The sequence below is a fragment of the Cibotium barometz genome, chromosome 25, assembly GCF_041138505.1.
Source record: "Cibotium barometz isolate CiBa-2024 chromosome 25, ASM4113850v1, whole genome shotgun sequence".
NCBI lineage: Eukaryota > Viridiplantae > Streptophyta > Polypodiopsida > Cyatheales > Cibotiaceae > Cibotium > Cibotium barometz.
In genome coordinates this window covers 32,444,059-32,459,833 of record NC_141070.1, presented here as the reverse complement: position 1 = coordinate 32,459,833, position 15,775 = coordinate 32,444,059, and the positions used below count along the sequence as shown (strand labels likewise).

General features: G+C 38.3%; 1 protein-coding gene across 3 annotated transcripts; it reads left to right on the top strand.

The window, feature by feature from the left end:
- The first annotated feature begins 9,349 nt into the window (after positions 1-9,349).
- Positions 9,350-11,825, top strand: LOC147624481 (CBS domain-containing protein CBSX5-like). Of its 3 annotated transcripts, XM_086819489.1 has the most exons (4): positions 9,350-9,849; positions 10,359-11,305; positions 11,453-11,536; positions 11,642-11,825. In XM_086819489.1, the coding sequence occupies exons 1-3, from the start codon at positions 9,413-9,415 to the stop codon at positions 11,509-11,511; spliced, it is 1,443 nt and encodes a 480-aa protein (XP_086675615.1). In that variant the 5' UTR covers positions 9,350-9,412; the 3' UTR covers positions 11,512-11,536; positions 11,642-11,825. The 3 variants fall into 3 exon arrangements, 2 of the variants coding, with proteins under 2 accessions (XP_086675615.1, XP_086675614.1); XM_086819488.1 differs by having other exon boundaries at positions 11,453-11,825; XR_015269102.1 differs by having other exon boundaries at positions 9,351-9,849; positions 10,359-11,536.
- Positions 11,826-15,775: the final 3,950 nt, after the last annotated feature.

Genomic DNA, 15,775 nt, shown 5'->3' with positions numbered 1-15,775 from the left:
ACCTCATACGTGCATTAAATACGGCCCCTATACATCTAAAAACTCATTTGTATGTAAGCGAATGCTAGTTAAAGCTTATTCATTCCCTGTTTAGTGATGGTATCCTTATGCGCATAAACACTCTCTTACCAAATTAAGGCTCGAAACATGTTTTACATAAGCATCAAATTGAAGCCGTCAAGCCCAAGAATGAGCCAAGAACTAGTAGAAAGAAACCTAATCGAGATCAAAGTCGTAGCCAAGGAGTAGCTGAGTTTAGAAGGTTTCAAATGCTAGCAAAAATCAACCTTGAGTAAAACTTACCTCGTGAGACCCAAGTCTAAGGTTAAAGTTTAATTTATAAAGCTAATGCATTTCTAGAAGACTCTTGAGCACATGGTTGAGATAAAGGAGATTAAATAAAAATAAGTTCACAAGTGCGAACCCATGTGCTTATTACGTGCCTATAAAATAGTGCTTAAGCTTGTTGTTTTTTTCATCTTTTCTCCATGCCTTCTCCCTATTAGGCTACAAGGTTTCTCCCTTCTATCTCTCTTGGAGCAAGGTGACCCTCCTATAGCCTCCTCTCCCCATTGCTAAGCTATTGTTATAGGTGATTAAGCTCCATGATGGTAATTAAAAAGTGATGAATTTCTTGCTAATAAGCTAAAAATTCAATCTCTTCATTCCTATGATTACTTGGTTATTTTTATATATCATGGATGCTTTGGTTGCTTACCCAATGGCAACTCAAAAATGCTAGATTTCAAATGCTTGCCAAAGGGAGTTGATTTTTGGGAAAAAAATTTACCCCCTCCCCCTCGATAGTTTTTTGTGCCAACTTTCATTGGCCTTGTGGGAGTTAAGTATTTTGGTTAAGCTCTAAAATAAAACATGACATAGAGTAGACATCACCATGAACACACTGTTAAGCGCAATCTATTCCCCCCAAGAAGTGTATGCATCCTCCCACTTCTTGGGTATTTATGTCTTTATTAATAAAAATAGCCCACATGCCAAAAATAGTTGCATGCTCTTGCATGGGCTTGCTCTTTTACAAAAAAATAGGAGTTGCTTTTACCAAAAGCTTAAATAAATCCCTCTTGGAAAAATACATATAAACCCCCAAGGACTAGTTCACATGCAACCAAATTAATAAGTCCACACTCATGTATAACAAAAGTGGGTGGCTAAAAAAATACAAAAAATATCTCGTTAAATACCACGACCAAAATACCAAAATCATTGGCTATCCCACCAATGCCAAAATACTAAAAGGAAAACCTTCTTGGTAATTGCTCATGCCTCACCCATACCAGCTTACGAGCACAAAGCTCATTAATCTCACCAACCTATAAGTTGTCCATTTAAACACATTACACATTAGCAACACATGCTAAATTACACAATGGCACATAAGCATTAAATCTAACACTTAGTTCTAGCCATTCCTAAATTCATATGTCCTACACATGGAATATTCGGAATCACCCAAGTGCTATGCTACAAACATAGTGGTAATTAGGCATCCCCAATTAACCAGACAGGGACGGATGGACAAACCGTAACATCCCTCCTACCTGGGATAGTAACTACCCTCAATTATGTCATATCAACTGGCTTGTGTTTGAAAGTAAGATTGGATGAGGTTGGGATAGGCAATGGAAAAATTGCTCGGGCATCCATAGAGCATTCTCTCTAGGATGATTTTACTATATTTATCTAATCATGACAAAGAGAAATTGTATCAAGGACTTCTATGTATAATTAGTATCATATACCACCAGAAATTATCCCACATAAATCTAGAGGTAAGTATGCATTGGAATCCTTCACATAGGATTAAACTTTGTGTCCCATACCACAAGACTAATACATAGTGAAAATTTCATAAAGCATAGTTCAAGATGGAAGGGCCAGTTCCTCCAAGAAGTTCTACTTTTGATGCATAAAAACTCTCCCTGAAATTTTATTATAAAAATAATCAAATGAAATAAATATATTACCTTAAGAGTCGGAATACTCATCACACAAGATTAATCTTTGTGTCCCATACCACAAGATTAATACATAGTGAAAAATTCATAAAGCATAGTTCAAGATGGAAGGGCCAGTTCCTCCAAGAAGTTCTACTTTTGATGCATAAAAACTCTCCTTGAAATTTATAAAAAGTATTACAAAAATTTTATTATAAAAATAATTAAATAAAATAAATATATTACCTTAAGATTCGAAATACTCATTATAGTAGAAGTATTCTTCTTTGTCATCGAATTTTATTACTTTTTTTTTGTAAAATAATTTGAGAAGCAATAATTTAAAAATTATCTAATTATCTAATTATCGTTTGTTGGAAAGAAGCTTGTTGTGCCGCTTTAAGTCGATAAAATATCAAAGAAGAACCACTGTAAAGTTTTGTGCACTTGTCGAATTATGCATAGGAAATACCTCTATGCAATTGTAGAAAAAGTGAAAATTTTGTAGAAGAATCCTCCATCAAGATTATTTTCCTCTTGTTGAATTTTGGCTTTTGTAGTACTCCCTCTTTTTTTAACATTGGAGAAAGGTTGATTTCTTATTAAAAACATATAAACCCCTAAGGGCTAGTTTACGTGTAACCAAATTAATAGGTCCACGCCCACGTATAACAAAAGTAGGCAGCTAATAAAATAGAAAAAATATCTCATAGCAAATGCCATGGCCAAAATACCAAAATCATTGGCTGTCCTCCCAATGCCAAAATACTAAAAGGAAAACCTTCCTAATAATTGCTTATGCCCCACCCATACTGACTTACGAGCACAAAGCTTGTCAATCGCACCAACCTATAAGTTGTCCATTCAAACACATTGCACCTTAGCAACATATGCTAAAAATACATAACAACACATAAGCATTAAATCTAACACTTAGTTCTAGCCATCCCTAAATTCATATGTCCTACCCATGGAATATTCAGAATCACCCAAGTGACATGCTATGAACATAGTGGTAATTAGGCATCCCCAATTAACCATAAAGGGACAGATAGATAAACCGTAACAATGATAGTGCACCTCAATGTGTTTTGTGCGAGTATGAAAAACTGGATTCCTCACAACTGCCATAGCGCTCTGACTATCAGTGAAGATGGTAGTGGCTGAGGACTCACCAATACCCAAATCAGTTAATAAGGCACTTGATCCAAACACACTTAACTGTAGCTGTAAACGTTGCCTTGTACTCAGCTTCACAGCTAGAAGTGGCCATAGTGGGTTGCTTCTTGCTGAGCTATGATACACATGAATCACTAAGGCGAAAGCAAAAACCACTCGTGAACACTCGTGTGTCATAACATCCAGCCCAGTATGAGTTTGTAAATGCCTACAGCTATGATTCACCCCCCTCGGGATAAAATAACCCAAATTGTTTTGTGTGCTTTAGGTAACGGAACACCCGTTTGATAACCTCGAATGCTTTGTGCCTCAACTATGCATAAATTTGCTCAATATTGAGACCACCTATATTGATCAAGCCTGGTGTTACACAAAAATATAATAAGGCATCCAACAGCTTCTTGATACAAGCCAGCATCAAAAGGGTCACCTGCATCTTCGAGACTTAGTCTCATAAACCCATCTCCATAGGTGTAGCCACATGTTTACAATCTTCAAGATTGAACCTCTTCAAAAATTCATCTATGTATGTCCTTTATAGCATAACAATGCCATCATTACACTGCCAAAACTTAATGCCCAAATAATAGTGCAAAAATCCAAGATCCAACATCTCAAAAGACTTCTAAATCAGCTATAAAAGACTTCTCTCAAAAGACTTCTCTAAATCAGCTATAAAAGCTAAAATATGATTATCATTAGGACCTGTGAGCAGCATGTCATCAACGTATAACACGATGACCAATAAAACATCCTTAGTTCTCTTAATACAGAGGGTACTATCAGTCGGGCTATTGCAAAAACCTTGTGCAACCAAGTATGCATGTATCTTTTTGTACCATGCTCTAGGAGCCTACTTAAGACCATATAAAGATTTCTTAATCTGCATGCTTTTGATTCTTGAATTTTCTAAACAAAACCACGAGGCTGAGATACATAGACCTCCTCATGTAAGTCTTCATTCAAGAAGGCAGTTTTGATATCCAACTGACGTACATTCCAACCTTTATGTGTTGCTTATGCAATGATACTCTGCATGGTAGTCATACGACATGTGGGTGCAAAGGTTTCACCATAGTCAATGCCTTTTTCCTATCCATAACCCTTTGCAACAAGCCTTGCTTTGTATCACTCGACACTACTGCCAACTTTACGTTTAAGCTTGTAAACCCATTTTGTGCCAATGGCCTTCTTGCCATGAGGCAAGTCTACCAAATCTCATGTATCATTTTTGAGTATCGAATCATATTTAGATTGCATAGCACTCATCTAATTTTCAGATTTCTTTGCTTCATCAAAGGAGACATGTTCCTCTTCATTACATAAACATGTAATAAGAGCATGACATGTGTCAACATGAGATGCATGATGAGAACCTGCACGTGTTCTGCTAGGCAAATGAGTGGCCAATTTACTGTCACGTAGTGTTTACACCAGCCATTTTGGCATACTTTTCAACTCCTCAATTTTCCTTCTTTCCTCATAAACTATATCATCCACATTTGCCTCACCAATAGGCTGATCTGGGGGCTGAAAAACATACTGATTTGTAGCCTGTGTGGGTTGATTTTCAGCATTCCTTTGATTACCCAAATGCTCTACATCAATGTATCCTGCATTGAACATTGGAAGGAGAGTGTCGAATATGTCTTGTGAACATACATTTTGCTGTTTTTTACATGAAAGTAATGGCTGAATTGTATCTTCCACAAATACAACATCTCTACTCACAAGAATTTGACTGGTAGTAAACAGGATGATAGAGATAATAACCCTTACTTTCTAAGCTATACCCCACAAAAATACATTTAACAGCCTTATCATCAAGCTTGCTACAAATTTGCTCAAGCACAAGTGCATAAGCAAGACAACCAAAATGTGTAAGTGAGCCATTGAGGGCTTTCTGCCATTCCAAGCTTCAAAAGGTGTAATTGTATACAAAGTCTTTGTAGGATACTTGTTCAAAACATATTTTGCACACATGCCTGCTTTTAGCCAAGAACCATGAGGTAACTTTTGATCATACAACGTGCCATTTCCATGAGAGGCCTGTTTTTGCGTTCAGCTACACCATTTTGCTGAGGTGTATAGGGCACAATACATTGGTGTTTTATCCCATGATGATCCATTTATGCATGAAACTCCTTAGACATATACGCCTCCCTTGATCAACGTAGGGTACTAATCTTACATATAGAAACATTTTCAACCATAGTACCAAAGTGCCTAAAGCCAAAAAACTCGGATTTTTGTTTCAATGAATGTACCCAGGTATGTTTGGAATAATCATCAATGAATGTACCCAGGTATGTTTGGAATAATCATCAATGAATGTGACAGTGGATAACATCCGAAATACATCATTGTCTACCGTTTTTGATAATACCGCAAGTAATCATGCAACCTGCAACAAGTGATAAGTGCTCTTTTGATGCAACCAAGGTGGCTGCTAAATAAGGCCACTGACAATGGAGAACGGCAAGGTGTATGAAATAAATGCAGAGTAAAGCGAGTAGAAATTTTACTCGTAAGATGTAGAGATCGATGTCACTTGAAGTGTAGAGATCGATGTCACTTGAAGTGTAGAGATCAATGTCGCTTAAAGTGTAGCTTGTAGACAAGATCCGATGTGGTGAGTGTTTGTTGATGCTTTCTCGTGTATTTGCACATCCGTCTATAATAGATATGACAATACTACTCTAGAATCCAATGAATAATAGTGCAAATCTAGTCACCGAAGATATCTACAGAAAATCGAAAACCACGTAAACGGCTCCCAAAACGTGCTCGAAATGAAAATCCAACCGAAAAATGTAGTACAAAGTATTGCACACTTCACGGTCCTCTTTCTTCTCCCAGAAGGACTCCTTGATCCGATTCAAGAAGACAGGCGACTCGGGTTGAAGGGTAGGCAACATCACAGGGTCGAGGAGCATATGCTATGATACCAAATGTTGGAAATGGGGTTGGAAATAGGGTTGTAGAAATGCACACACACACACACACACACAATGGAGCCCAAGGAAGCTCAAGGGAGCACACAATGAGATGATAGATAAATAATGAATGTGTGTTGTACAAAGATGATAAGTATACCCCAAGATGGGTGTATACTAGCACGAGGGAAAAAGCCTCCTAAAGAGGGAAAAAGTGCCCCGGCTAGTCCTAGTGTGTTCACACACATCATTACCAAATATGGCTACAACTTTGAGCTTAAACTGTAGTTTTTCTTTAATAATGTTTAGTTTAATGAAAGTAAGCATTGTACATTGACTTAGTTAATATATGTGCTTTTTATGAGTTTAGCACAAGAAAGTATACAAACTCATTTGGATAATCTTTTCACTTTTGATTCTTAATGCATGTGAATCAACTTCAATCCATATACTATGATATTCAAATCTTTGAGCATAATAAGAACATATGAAAATATTAATGTAGAAGCTAGAACTTTTTATGATCAAATGCAAGTCATTAGTCCCTTCATATTCAAAGAGTTTTACAAGTAATCAAAATTAACTTCTCATTTGGCTTATTAGTAGGTGGTTTTCCATTAAAGCAAGTCATGATCAGACACGAAGAAACTCAATGTAGGTCATAAAATTTTATTCCTAAACGATGTCATGCCCACAAAGGCAAAGAAAAAATAGCGAAAGAAGACAATAATAATGGTGATACATAAGCACCCAACTACATTGAGGGCCTACATCAAAGACTTGAGAAACATCTTGCCCTCTAAGGTGCATCAAATCAATGCCTCATAATTCAGCTTATTAAATTCTATCCATAATAGATGTCATGTCCACAACGGCAAAGAAAGAGGTAGAAAACAATAATGGTGATTCATAAGCACCCACCCCAGGGTGCATGGAAAAGAAATGCCATGCAATCGGTGCAACAAAAGTATTTTTAATGGAAAGGGGGTAAGAGAGACAAGGACACTATGAGAATGACACCCACACAATCACATTCTTGGTTTTTGTGTTCAATATAAAAACCTGTATCAAATTATAGAAGTGCTTTTGTCTAGTATACCATTTTCCACAAAAGATGTTAAAAAGGCCCAACCTTCTCATTTAAAGCTCATAACACAAAAGAACATAATGATGAATGTTATGTTAACATGTCTCCTGCCTATCCTCTACCATATTTCTATAAAGGGTTGCCACCCTTTCCCTTCAAAACTATAAGGGAAAGATTAAACTAGGTGTTTTTATGATTTACTATGTAATTTTTTGTGTCAAGTATTCAAAAAATTTACATGTATTTGATGGTCAAAATGTCTAAAAATGGGATGATGACCAAAATTTAAATGTATTTGATGGTCAAAATATTCAAAAATGGGAATGATGGCCATAAAAATTCAAGCCTTAAAAAAAAAGGGAAAGTGGGTACAAATTTAGATGCCATAAGGGTAGATTTGACCCAATACTTCCATGATGAGGAATGGGCACCACCCTTGGCAAGAGGCAAATTCAAGCCTCTTCTAATGAAATATTAAAACTCAAAATTTGCAAAAGTGTACCTACATCAAGCCATTGCCTATGAGTGTGAACAAGAAACCTCGTGATTGACCAAAGATGAGTTGTTGCTAGGCATGAACCTTTACACATGTGCTTTAGAACCAGAGAAGACACCAAAGACGGGACTTTGGGCACCATCCCCTAGGCCACATGTGCTTTATAGCCATCTTTTAATTGTTGGCCTACCTTTGGATACAACACTAATTTTGTCTCACATGACCAAATTTAAGCCTAAATGGCATGGTGAGAGAAATAAAGTTGGTTAAAAGAGAGATCTCATGTGCTACTGCAACATGCTAGAGCGACACATGTCATGCATAGAGAAGGGAAAAACAATAACATAAGAAGAAGAAGAAGAAGAAGGATAGGAGGGGAAGACCTGCACATGCGCACACATAGATGATATGAGGTGTGATGAGAGAAGAGTGAGAAACACAAAGTTTTAAACTATTTAATTTTTATGCTTTACAATATTTTTTCAAACTTACACATGGTTGGAACAAGGAAAAAAATGGGAATGTGAAAAGGAAAGCAGAAGATACTTTAAAAAAAAATTGTTGGCCAAAATCACAAGAGACCACCAAAATGTTCATCCCAAAAGCATTCTACATATTTGCTCAGAAACTCTAACTCTAGTGACAATTTGAGCATGTTAGTGTTCTATAAAATACAGAAGCTTGGTTTATTGTATTTTGAAATTTGCACCTCTTAAGTTTTAAAGGTGCTAAAAATGCGGTTAAGCATCAATTTTTGCCACCTGGAAAAAACATATTAGTTGTAAATATTTTCAAGATTATTTGAACCTTTTATCAAAAAATAATATTTAAAATGAGAAAAAATTAGTAATTATGAAGGTTTGACAACATTTGGAACTCATCCACGTGGAATTGTTGTCGAGAGTTGAGATAGGAATAATGTCTTAGTAGACCAATAAATATTTTGTTTTTAAAATATTATATATACCTCCAAACTATATACATTGCACCTGGAACCATTTTTTCCACCTGTAAATTAAATTTTCTCAAATTAACAAAATCATCAAAGTCTAAGGCATTTTGGTTATGTTTTAGCAAAAAAAATCTGCAAATTTTTAGCAAAAACCTTCAGAATTTTAAAGGCTTAAAAAGGCTCAAAGTTTTGTGATTTGTAGAAAGCCTTTTGTAAAAGTTTTTTTGATGATTAATAGATTGGTATATTATTGTTAAAAAAAAAGAAAAAAGGAAAAAATAAAAATGTTAGAAATTAGCAGCCGAAGTAAATTAAGCTCTTTTTGACGTGCAACGGAGTCACGGGTAACGGACCACGGCGGAGAAATTCAAAACGGCACGTTTTTTGGGATCTACAGGTTGAGCGGCGGGCTCAGAACAGTGGCGGAAGAGGTGGCGGCTCGCCCACCTCCCCTCAACGGCGGTGGTGGGGAAGACCCGATGGCCGTGGTCCAGGCACCGTGGGGCCGGTGATTCTGACTGGCCGCAGGCTGACGTGGCGAAGAACATGCCAAAGCTGCACCAAGTACCAGTCTGACATGGCGCATAAAGCAAATTCTATTATTATCTGACCTGGCATTTTCTGTATAACGTGGCACGGCCCGCTGAACAACGCGCTGTCTTAAACGCCTCACGCGACTTAATTGACGTGTTTGCCTTTGCCTGGCCCTTTCTATTTAACCTCCTCCACTCCTCCCGCTTCCCACTACCGCTTCCTTTACTCTCTTTCGGCAGAGCCCTGCCTTCCCCCTCCTCCTCCCGAACTTGCATGGCATTTGCCCTCCTCTCTCATGAGGTTTGTGACCTCACCCTCGGCAAGCCCTCCCTCCCCTCCCTCCCCTCCTCCGCCTCCGTCCGTGACGCCCTCATCGCTTTGAAACTCCGTGCCGATGTCTCCGAGATCAGCGTCTGGGATTGCCCCCCTCGCTCCCACGCCATCTTAGCCTCTCAGAGCTCCGCCCAAAATCACAGTAACAGCGGTAGCAACGTTGGCGGAAACGGCTGTGTTGGTAGCGTTGGTGGCCCCTGGCATCGAGCTCGCCAGGGGGAGTGCCGGTGCATCGGCAAGGTGTGCATGCAGATGATTATTTGCTATCTGGCTACTGAACAAAGCCTCCGAAATCAGGCGAAAGCTCTCGAAGCCCCGCTGACTGTCTTGCTTGGGGAGGAGAATCGCACCGTCCAGCACATAGATCCCGAGGCCAGGTGAGTACCACACTAATCATGAGAACCCTATTTCACACACACGCTCACAGCACACTCACACATGCTTGCAGCTTGCTATACTCACCTTATCATGATAACCCTTATTCTCTCTCTCACACAGACACACCCCATTTTGCAGCTTGCTATACACCATATCATGATGCCTGCTATCATGTTCTTTCTAATCTCTCTCTCTCTCACACACACACACACACACACACACACACACACACACACACTCACACATCCTTGGAGCTTGCTGCACTTACCTTTTCATGATAACGCTGGCTTTGTCTCTGCAGCTTGCTATACTCACCTTATCATGATACCCCATGTCATGTCCTTTCATTATATACACACCCCTTTGCAGCTAGCCATACTCACCTTATCACGATAATGCTGATTTTGTCTGTCTCATCCTTGCAGCTTGCTATACTTACCTTATCATTGTACCCTATATCGTGTTCTTGCATTTGCAATCTTTAATTTTGTTTGTCTCATCATTGCAGCTTGCTGGAGGCATTAGTTGTCATAGTGGCTGGCGCCCAGAATCTGGTTGTCCAAATTGCTGGCCCGTCAAAAAAGTGTGGCTGCCTCTCGAAAGGGAGCGTGTCACAGAAGCATTTCTTTACTCAAAACTCGATGGTACTACCTGCCAAAGCATCTCTTTCAAAGAGCCACAATGGACGTGAATATTGCTGGTTAACACATGAAGATGTACTGCGCTTCTTGCTTGGATCGATAGGCATCTTCTCACCCCTGCCCATGATGAGCATCAAGGATTTGGGGATCATCCAAACTGATGTTCTGACGGTGGGGATTGAGGATGAGGCAGTATCTGCCCTTCAGATGATCAAAATAGCATGTCGCCGTTTGACGGCAGTTGCTGTGGTGGAAAGCATGGATAATGAGCATGGTTCCCTCAAGCTAGTAGGGGAAATTTCTTGTTCTACTTTGCAAACGTGCAATGAAACTGTGGCGCTCGCCTTGGCAGCTTTGTCCGTCCGGGACTTTCTTGCCTACACCCAAGATTGTACATGCCCGCCAGATGCACTCATGGAAGCCATGTGTACTAGGCTTTACGAGAAGCTTGGGTCATGCAAAGGCGGAGACCAGCATCAGCATTTGCAAGAGCCTCTTTCCAAGTTCATGGATGTTAGCCAGATGCTTGAAGATCTGGAGATGTGGGAAGAGTCCTCTGATGACGAGGATGGAGTGGACAGTCCGACAGGGCCACATGACCTTCCCCACAAGTGGCATTTAGGGCATTTGCGCAGCAGCAGCAGCAGCAGGGTGGGCTACATGGCCAAGAGCCATAGTGGCCCCATATTCTGCCGCCCAACAAGCTCATTGATTGCAGTCATAATGCAAGCGCTTGCCCATCGGGAGCACTATGTATGGGTTACAAAAGAAGATGATACGCTTGTGGGGATCGTAACCTTCGCAGATATTCTCAGTGTTCTTTCAAATCACCTTAATTTGTCATGCTAATACCTAGACCTGTCTTGCTTAAATTGGTATCTGTTTTTCCTCATGAATGGCTTGTTGTTTTTGTTTTTGATAATAGAAAGGTGGGTAAATTCTAGTGAGTCTATTTTTGTAGGCTTGTACAGAAGCCTCTGCCTGTTCTTGTTTTCAACTTTACTCTGCTTGCAGAGATAATTGGCTGTTAAGGCTTCACAGATCTGTAAGTATTATCGATTGCCTTGTGGCAAATAAATTTCATTTTATTTCTTCAAATATTATTTTTTAGCTTTGCTGGATGTAATACTTGATGGTCTCTATGGTGCAGGTCAATGGCCTGTCAGGGTTTTTGTGCTTCCGAGGCTCATCAGGCATACCACATGTTTTGTGATTGTTCTGTTGTTTGATCTTTATGTTGTTGAATTTGTGGAGGGATTTTGTATTGGTGATAGTGATCAAAGGATACCCGATGCTTGTTTTTATGGTTGATCTATTATTTATATTTGTGTAGACACAGCTTGTGGGGTTTGCCCTTGCAAGGGCCTTCTTAAGTTCACATAACAGCCATGCTTATTTTTTAAAATTCTCAAAACACCGTTCGACTCTTAACTATAATGCATGGCAGAGATTGTTCATGTGTCCCCTGCATTCACTTAACCCTATTGATCTATGACAGCAAGCTTTCTTTATGACCTATCATACACGTTGATCTTTAACAGCAAGCTTTCTTTATGCATTCCTCGAGATTTGACAAGTGTTGATTGATGTTAAGAACTATAGTTTAAGATGGATTGCTTATGTGAGTTGTTGATTTTTTTTTTTGGGATCAATAATAATTATATATATTACCTCAGAAACTGTCCAAAAACAAAACCAGCTTGAGAACAACCAAGTAACCTATAAACCAACTTGAGAGTCCAAAATATAGTTTAAGATGGATTGCTTATGTGAGTTGTTGATTTTACAGAGTGCGTATAGTAGTGCGAATTGTTTTTGTGAAACTTTAGCTCCACGGCACACGCAGAACTTCAATAACTAAAGTCTAAGATCGAAGTACCCAAGATGACTAGGCAATTACTTGGAGTATAATAATTTTAATGCTCTGGTATGTTTCTTAAGCTAGCTATTGTTTAAGGTTCAGAACCTTAAAGGTCAAGCTTTACTACTTGGAGAAAAAAGATTGGGTGATTAAATCTATTACCAATATCAAGATATTCCATGATCCAGCAAGTTCAAGGGTCAGGATATTCCATGATCCAAATAAGAATGGATAGAAGTGAAATTGGAGGTTAGACAGCACACAAATTACAACCACATTCCCAAAAACTTCTTTCCTCATGGTGAATTCGGATAATGTAACAATAACAAACTTCACATTGTGTGCTCTAGAAATTGTTTTTGTAATGCCTTGGATCCCTCCACAGTTCCAAGTTCCAACCTTGTGAAAGAGTCATAGTTGTAGTTCACTAAGTACTTGCAAAAGTGAGGGAGTTTTTTTTATGAAGCCTTACAAAACTATCCACCTCTTAAAGGATCCCTTTGGATTGGGAAAAATGTACAAAATTTGTAAAGCTAGGCCTCTTTCTTACTTTCTACACTTGGCCTTTGAACTAAAAGATCCCAATTTCCCAAAACTTCCAAGAGGAGAGGGCTATATTTGAGAGATGCCTAGGACGTTATAGATGATGCACTTTTTATGCAAAAGTTCTAGGTGGAACAGGGAAATAAAATAGGCTATATTGTTCGAGATAAAAGCCATGGTTTAGGTTACTTTGCTACTGTTAAAAAGAAAAACTAAAGGTCTCAAATTTTCACAAAAACATTTCAAAAATTGGAAATTTTATTTCATGATATTTTTCTTTATTTGAGATGAAAGTTTTAACCCTTTTTGGCACAATAAAGAAAGTAGTGTATTAAGGTGTAACCTCTGGGTGATTATCTTTTTGATACCTGAAATATAAATCTCCTTGCATTAAAAAAAAAAAGGTTCCAACCTCCCATCACAACAGGTTAGAAGTGTCATCCGTATTCCAATGTATAAAGTGGGGAACTTGGAAGCATTGAGAGAAAAGCTGGTCGCCCAAATTTTACATGAGAGGGTATGGCTTGTGTCCTAAGTACCCACTCGAAGGTTTCTTTATAAGGTTTATTTATAGAGGTATAAGTTTATTAAAAATATTTGAGTATGACAGCTTGTTTTCACATGGTTGACGTTCTTGGCGGGCAGCGGGCACGCATGATCAACCCACTTTGCTCGTATTATTTGACGGATCCTTGCGTACTCGCAAGTACTCGTCACCCATGATGATCTTGGGCCACTACTATTACTTGACAATATAAATAATAGTGGTGGCCCAAGATCATCATGGGTGACGAGTACTTGCGAGTACGCAAGGATCCGTCAAATAATACGAGCAAAGTAGGTTGATCATCGTGGAAATGAAAATAAATATATTTATCGTCGTATTCAAAGGTTGCAACTTGCAACAAGGGGCTTTCCCATCTGTGACCCGTGAAGTCGTATTCAAAGGTTGCAACTTGCAACAAGGGGCTTTTCCATCTGTGACCCGTACAAATTTAAAAGGGTAGAATATATATTTGTATCTATCACATATTAACCATGGACAACCAAGGAGCTGTGAGATCTTGGATTTCTAAAAAATAAGAGGAAAAAATCTCTTCGATTGACCCTTTCTATTCCAACTTCCATTCCTGCGTTTACATTCCGGTTCTTAATGTCTCTTACATACCGTAGCAACGCGCGGGTTGAGTACTAGTATTATCTTATTTGTGAGTCTTTGCGGGAAGATATGTATATATATACCGGCTCACAACACATACCTACATGGCGTAGCCTGATGGCACCAAACCCGGGTCCTCACAATGGGACCCAACCGTTGTACCAACAACTCGCCTACGCGCTCGTGGGCTTATTTGTGAGTCTTAATTGTTTTCCATCTCAAAGAATATGGCTCTTAATTGTGTTCCATCTCAAAGAATATAGCCTCATAAAAATTATATGGCCCCCCTCTCCACAAATGCCCATATGTTGTTATTAATCATCTTTTTAACACTTCCCATCAAACATACCTAGACCCATTCCAAAACACTTGTTGATTAAACAATAATTGAATAATAAATTGTTAATCTTTATAAAAAGCTTTTTATCAAATCCTGCCCCCTTTTATAATATAATTTTAGCCTTAAAAAAAGAATAATAAATTATTAATCTTGTACTATTACTCTTGTTATTTTTCCCTTGCCAAAACATTCACCCCATGTGTCACTCTATGGCCATCTCACCCACTTGGACCACTACTATTATTTGATCATACATAAATATATTTAGTTTCATTTACAAGGTTCCAAATATATTTATTGTCATAAATTCAAAGGTTGCAACAAGGGGATGTTTCATGGTGTTACTCGTACAAATTTAAAAGGTTAGAATATATATTTGTATCATATCTTATTTGTGAGTCTTTATTGTGTTCCATCTCAAAGAATATGGCCTTATATATATTATATGGCCCCCTCTCCATAGATGCCCATATATATTTGTATCATATCTTATTTGTGAGTCTTTATTGTGTTCCATCTCAAAGAATATGGCCTTATATATATTATATGGCCCCCTCTCCATAGATGCCTATATATTGTTATCAATCATCTTTTTCAATCATCTTTTTAACACTTTCCATCTAACATACCCAGACCCATTCCAAAACACCTGTTGAGTAAATAATAAGTGAATAATAAATTATTAATCTTACACTATTACTCTCACTATTTTGCCCTTGCCACAACATTCACCCCATGTGTCACTTTGTGGCCATCTCATTTTACCATGTGTAAGAAAGGAGAGTTAAAGAGTGAAAGACAAGCTTTATTCCCATTTCAAATTCAAATTTTAGTATAAAGAGGGGGCAATGCTATAGGGATGTCACTTATATGATTAAAATATATCTCTTGTTCTTTCTATCAGCATTGTTTGAAAATAGAACACTCCATCATTGTTTAAAAATAGAACACCCCATCATTATATATAGGGTGCATCTATTTTAAGGATATAATAAGTAAGCACACCAAGAAATAACCATTTCTATTTTTTCTTAACAAAAATATCTACATACATGCACACATACACATACACATACACATACACATAAACATGCACATGCACATACACACGTGTACCCACACACACATACACACATGCACACACACTCTCATGTGTGTACACACTCGTTTACACTCACATACACATACACACAAACACACTCAAGCATACACACACATAGTCAACACTTACATATGCACATGCATACACACACAACTATGCATGCACACAGTCACACACACTCGCGTGCATGCACACAGAATCGACACACACCCAATCACCCACATGCAGGTGCATGATTATACACACACTCGCTAGCATGCACACACACTCACAACACAA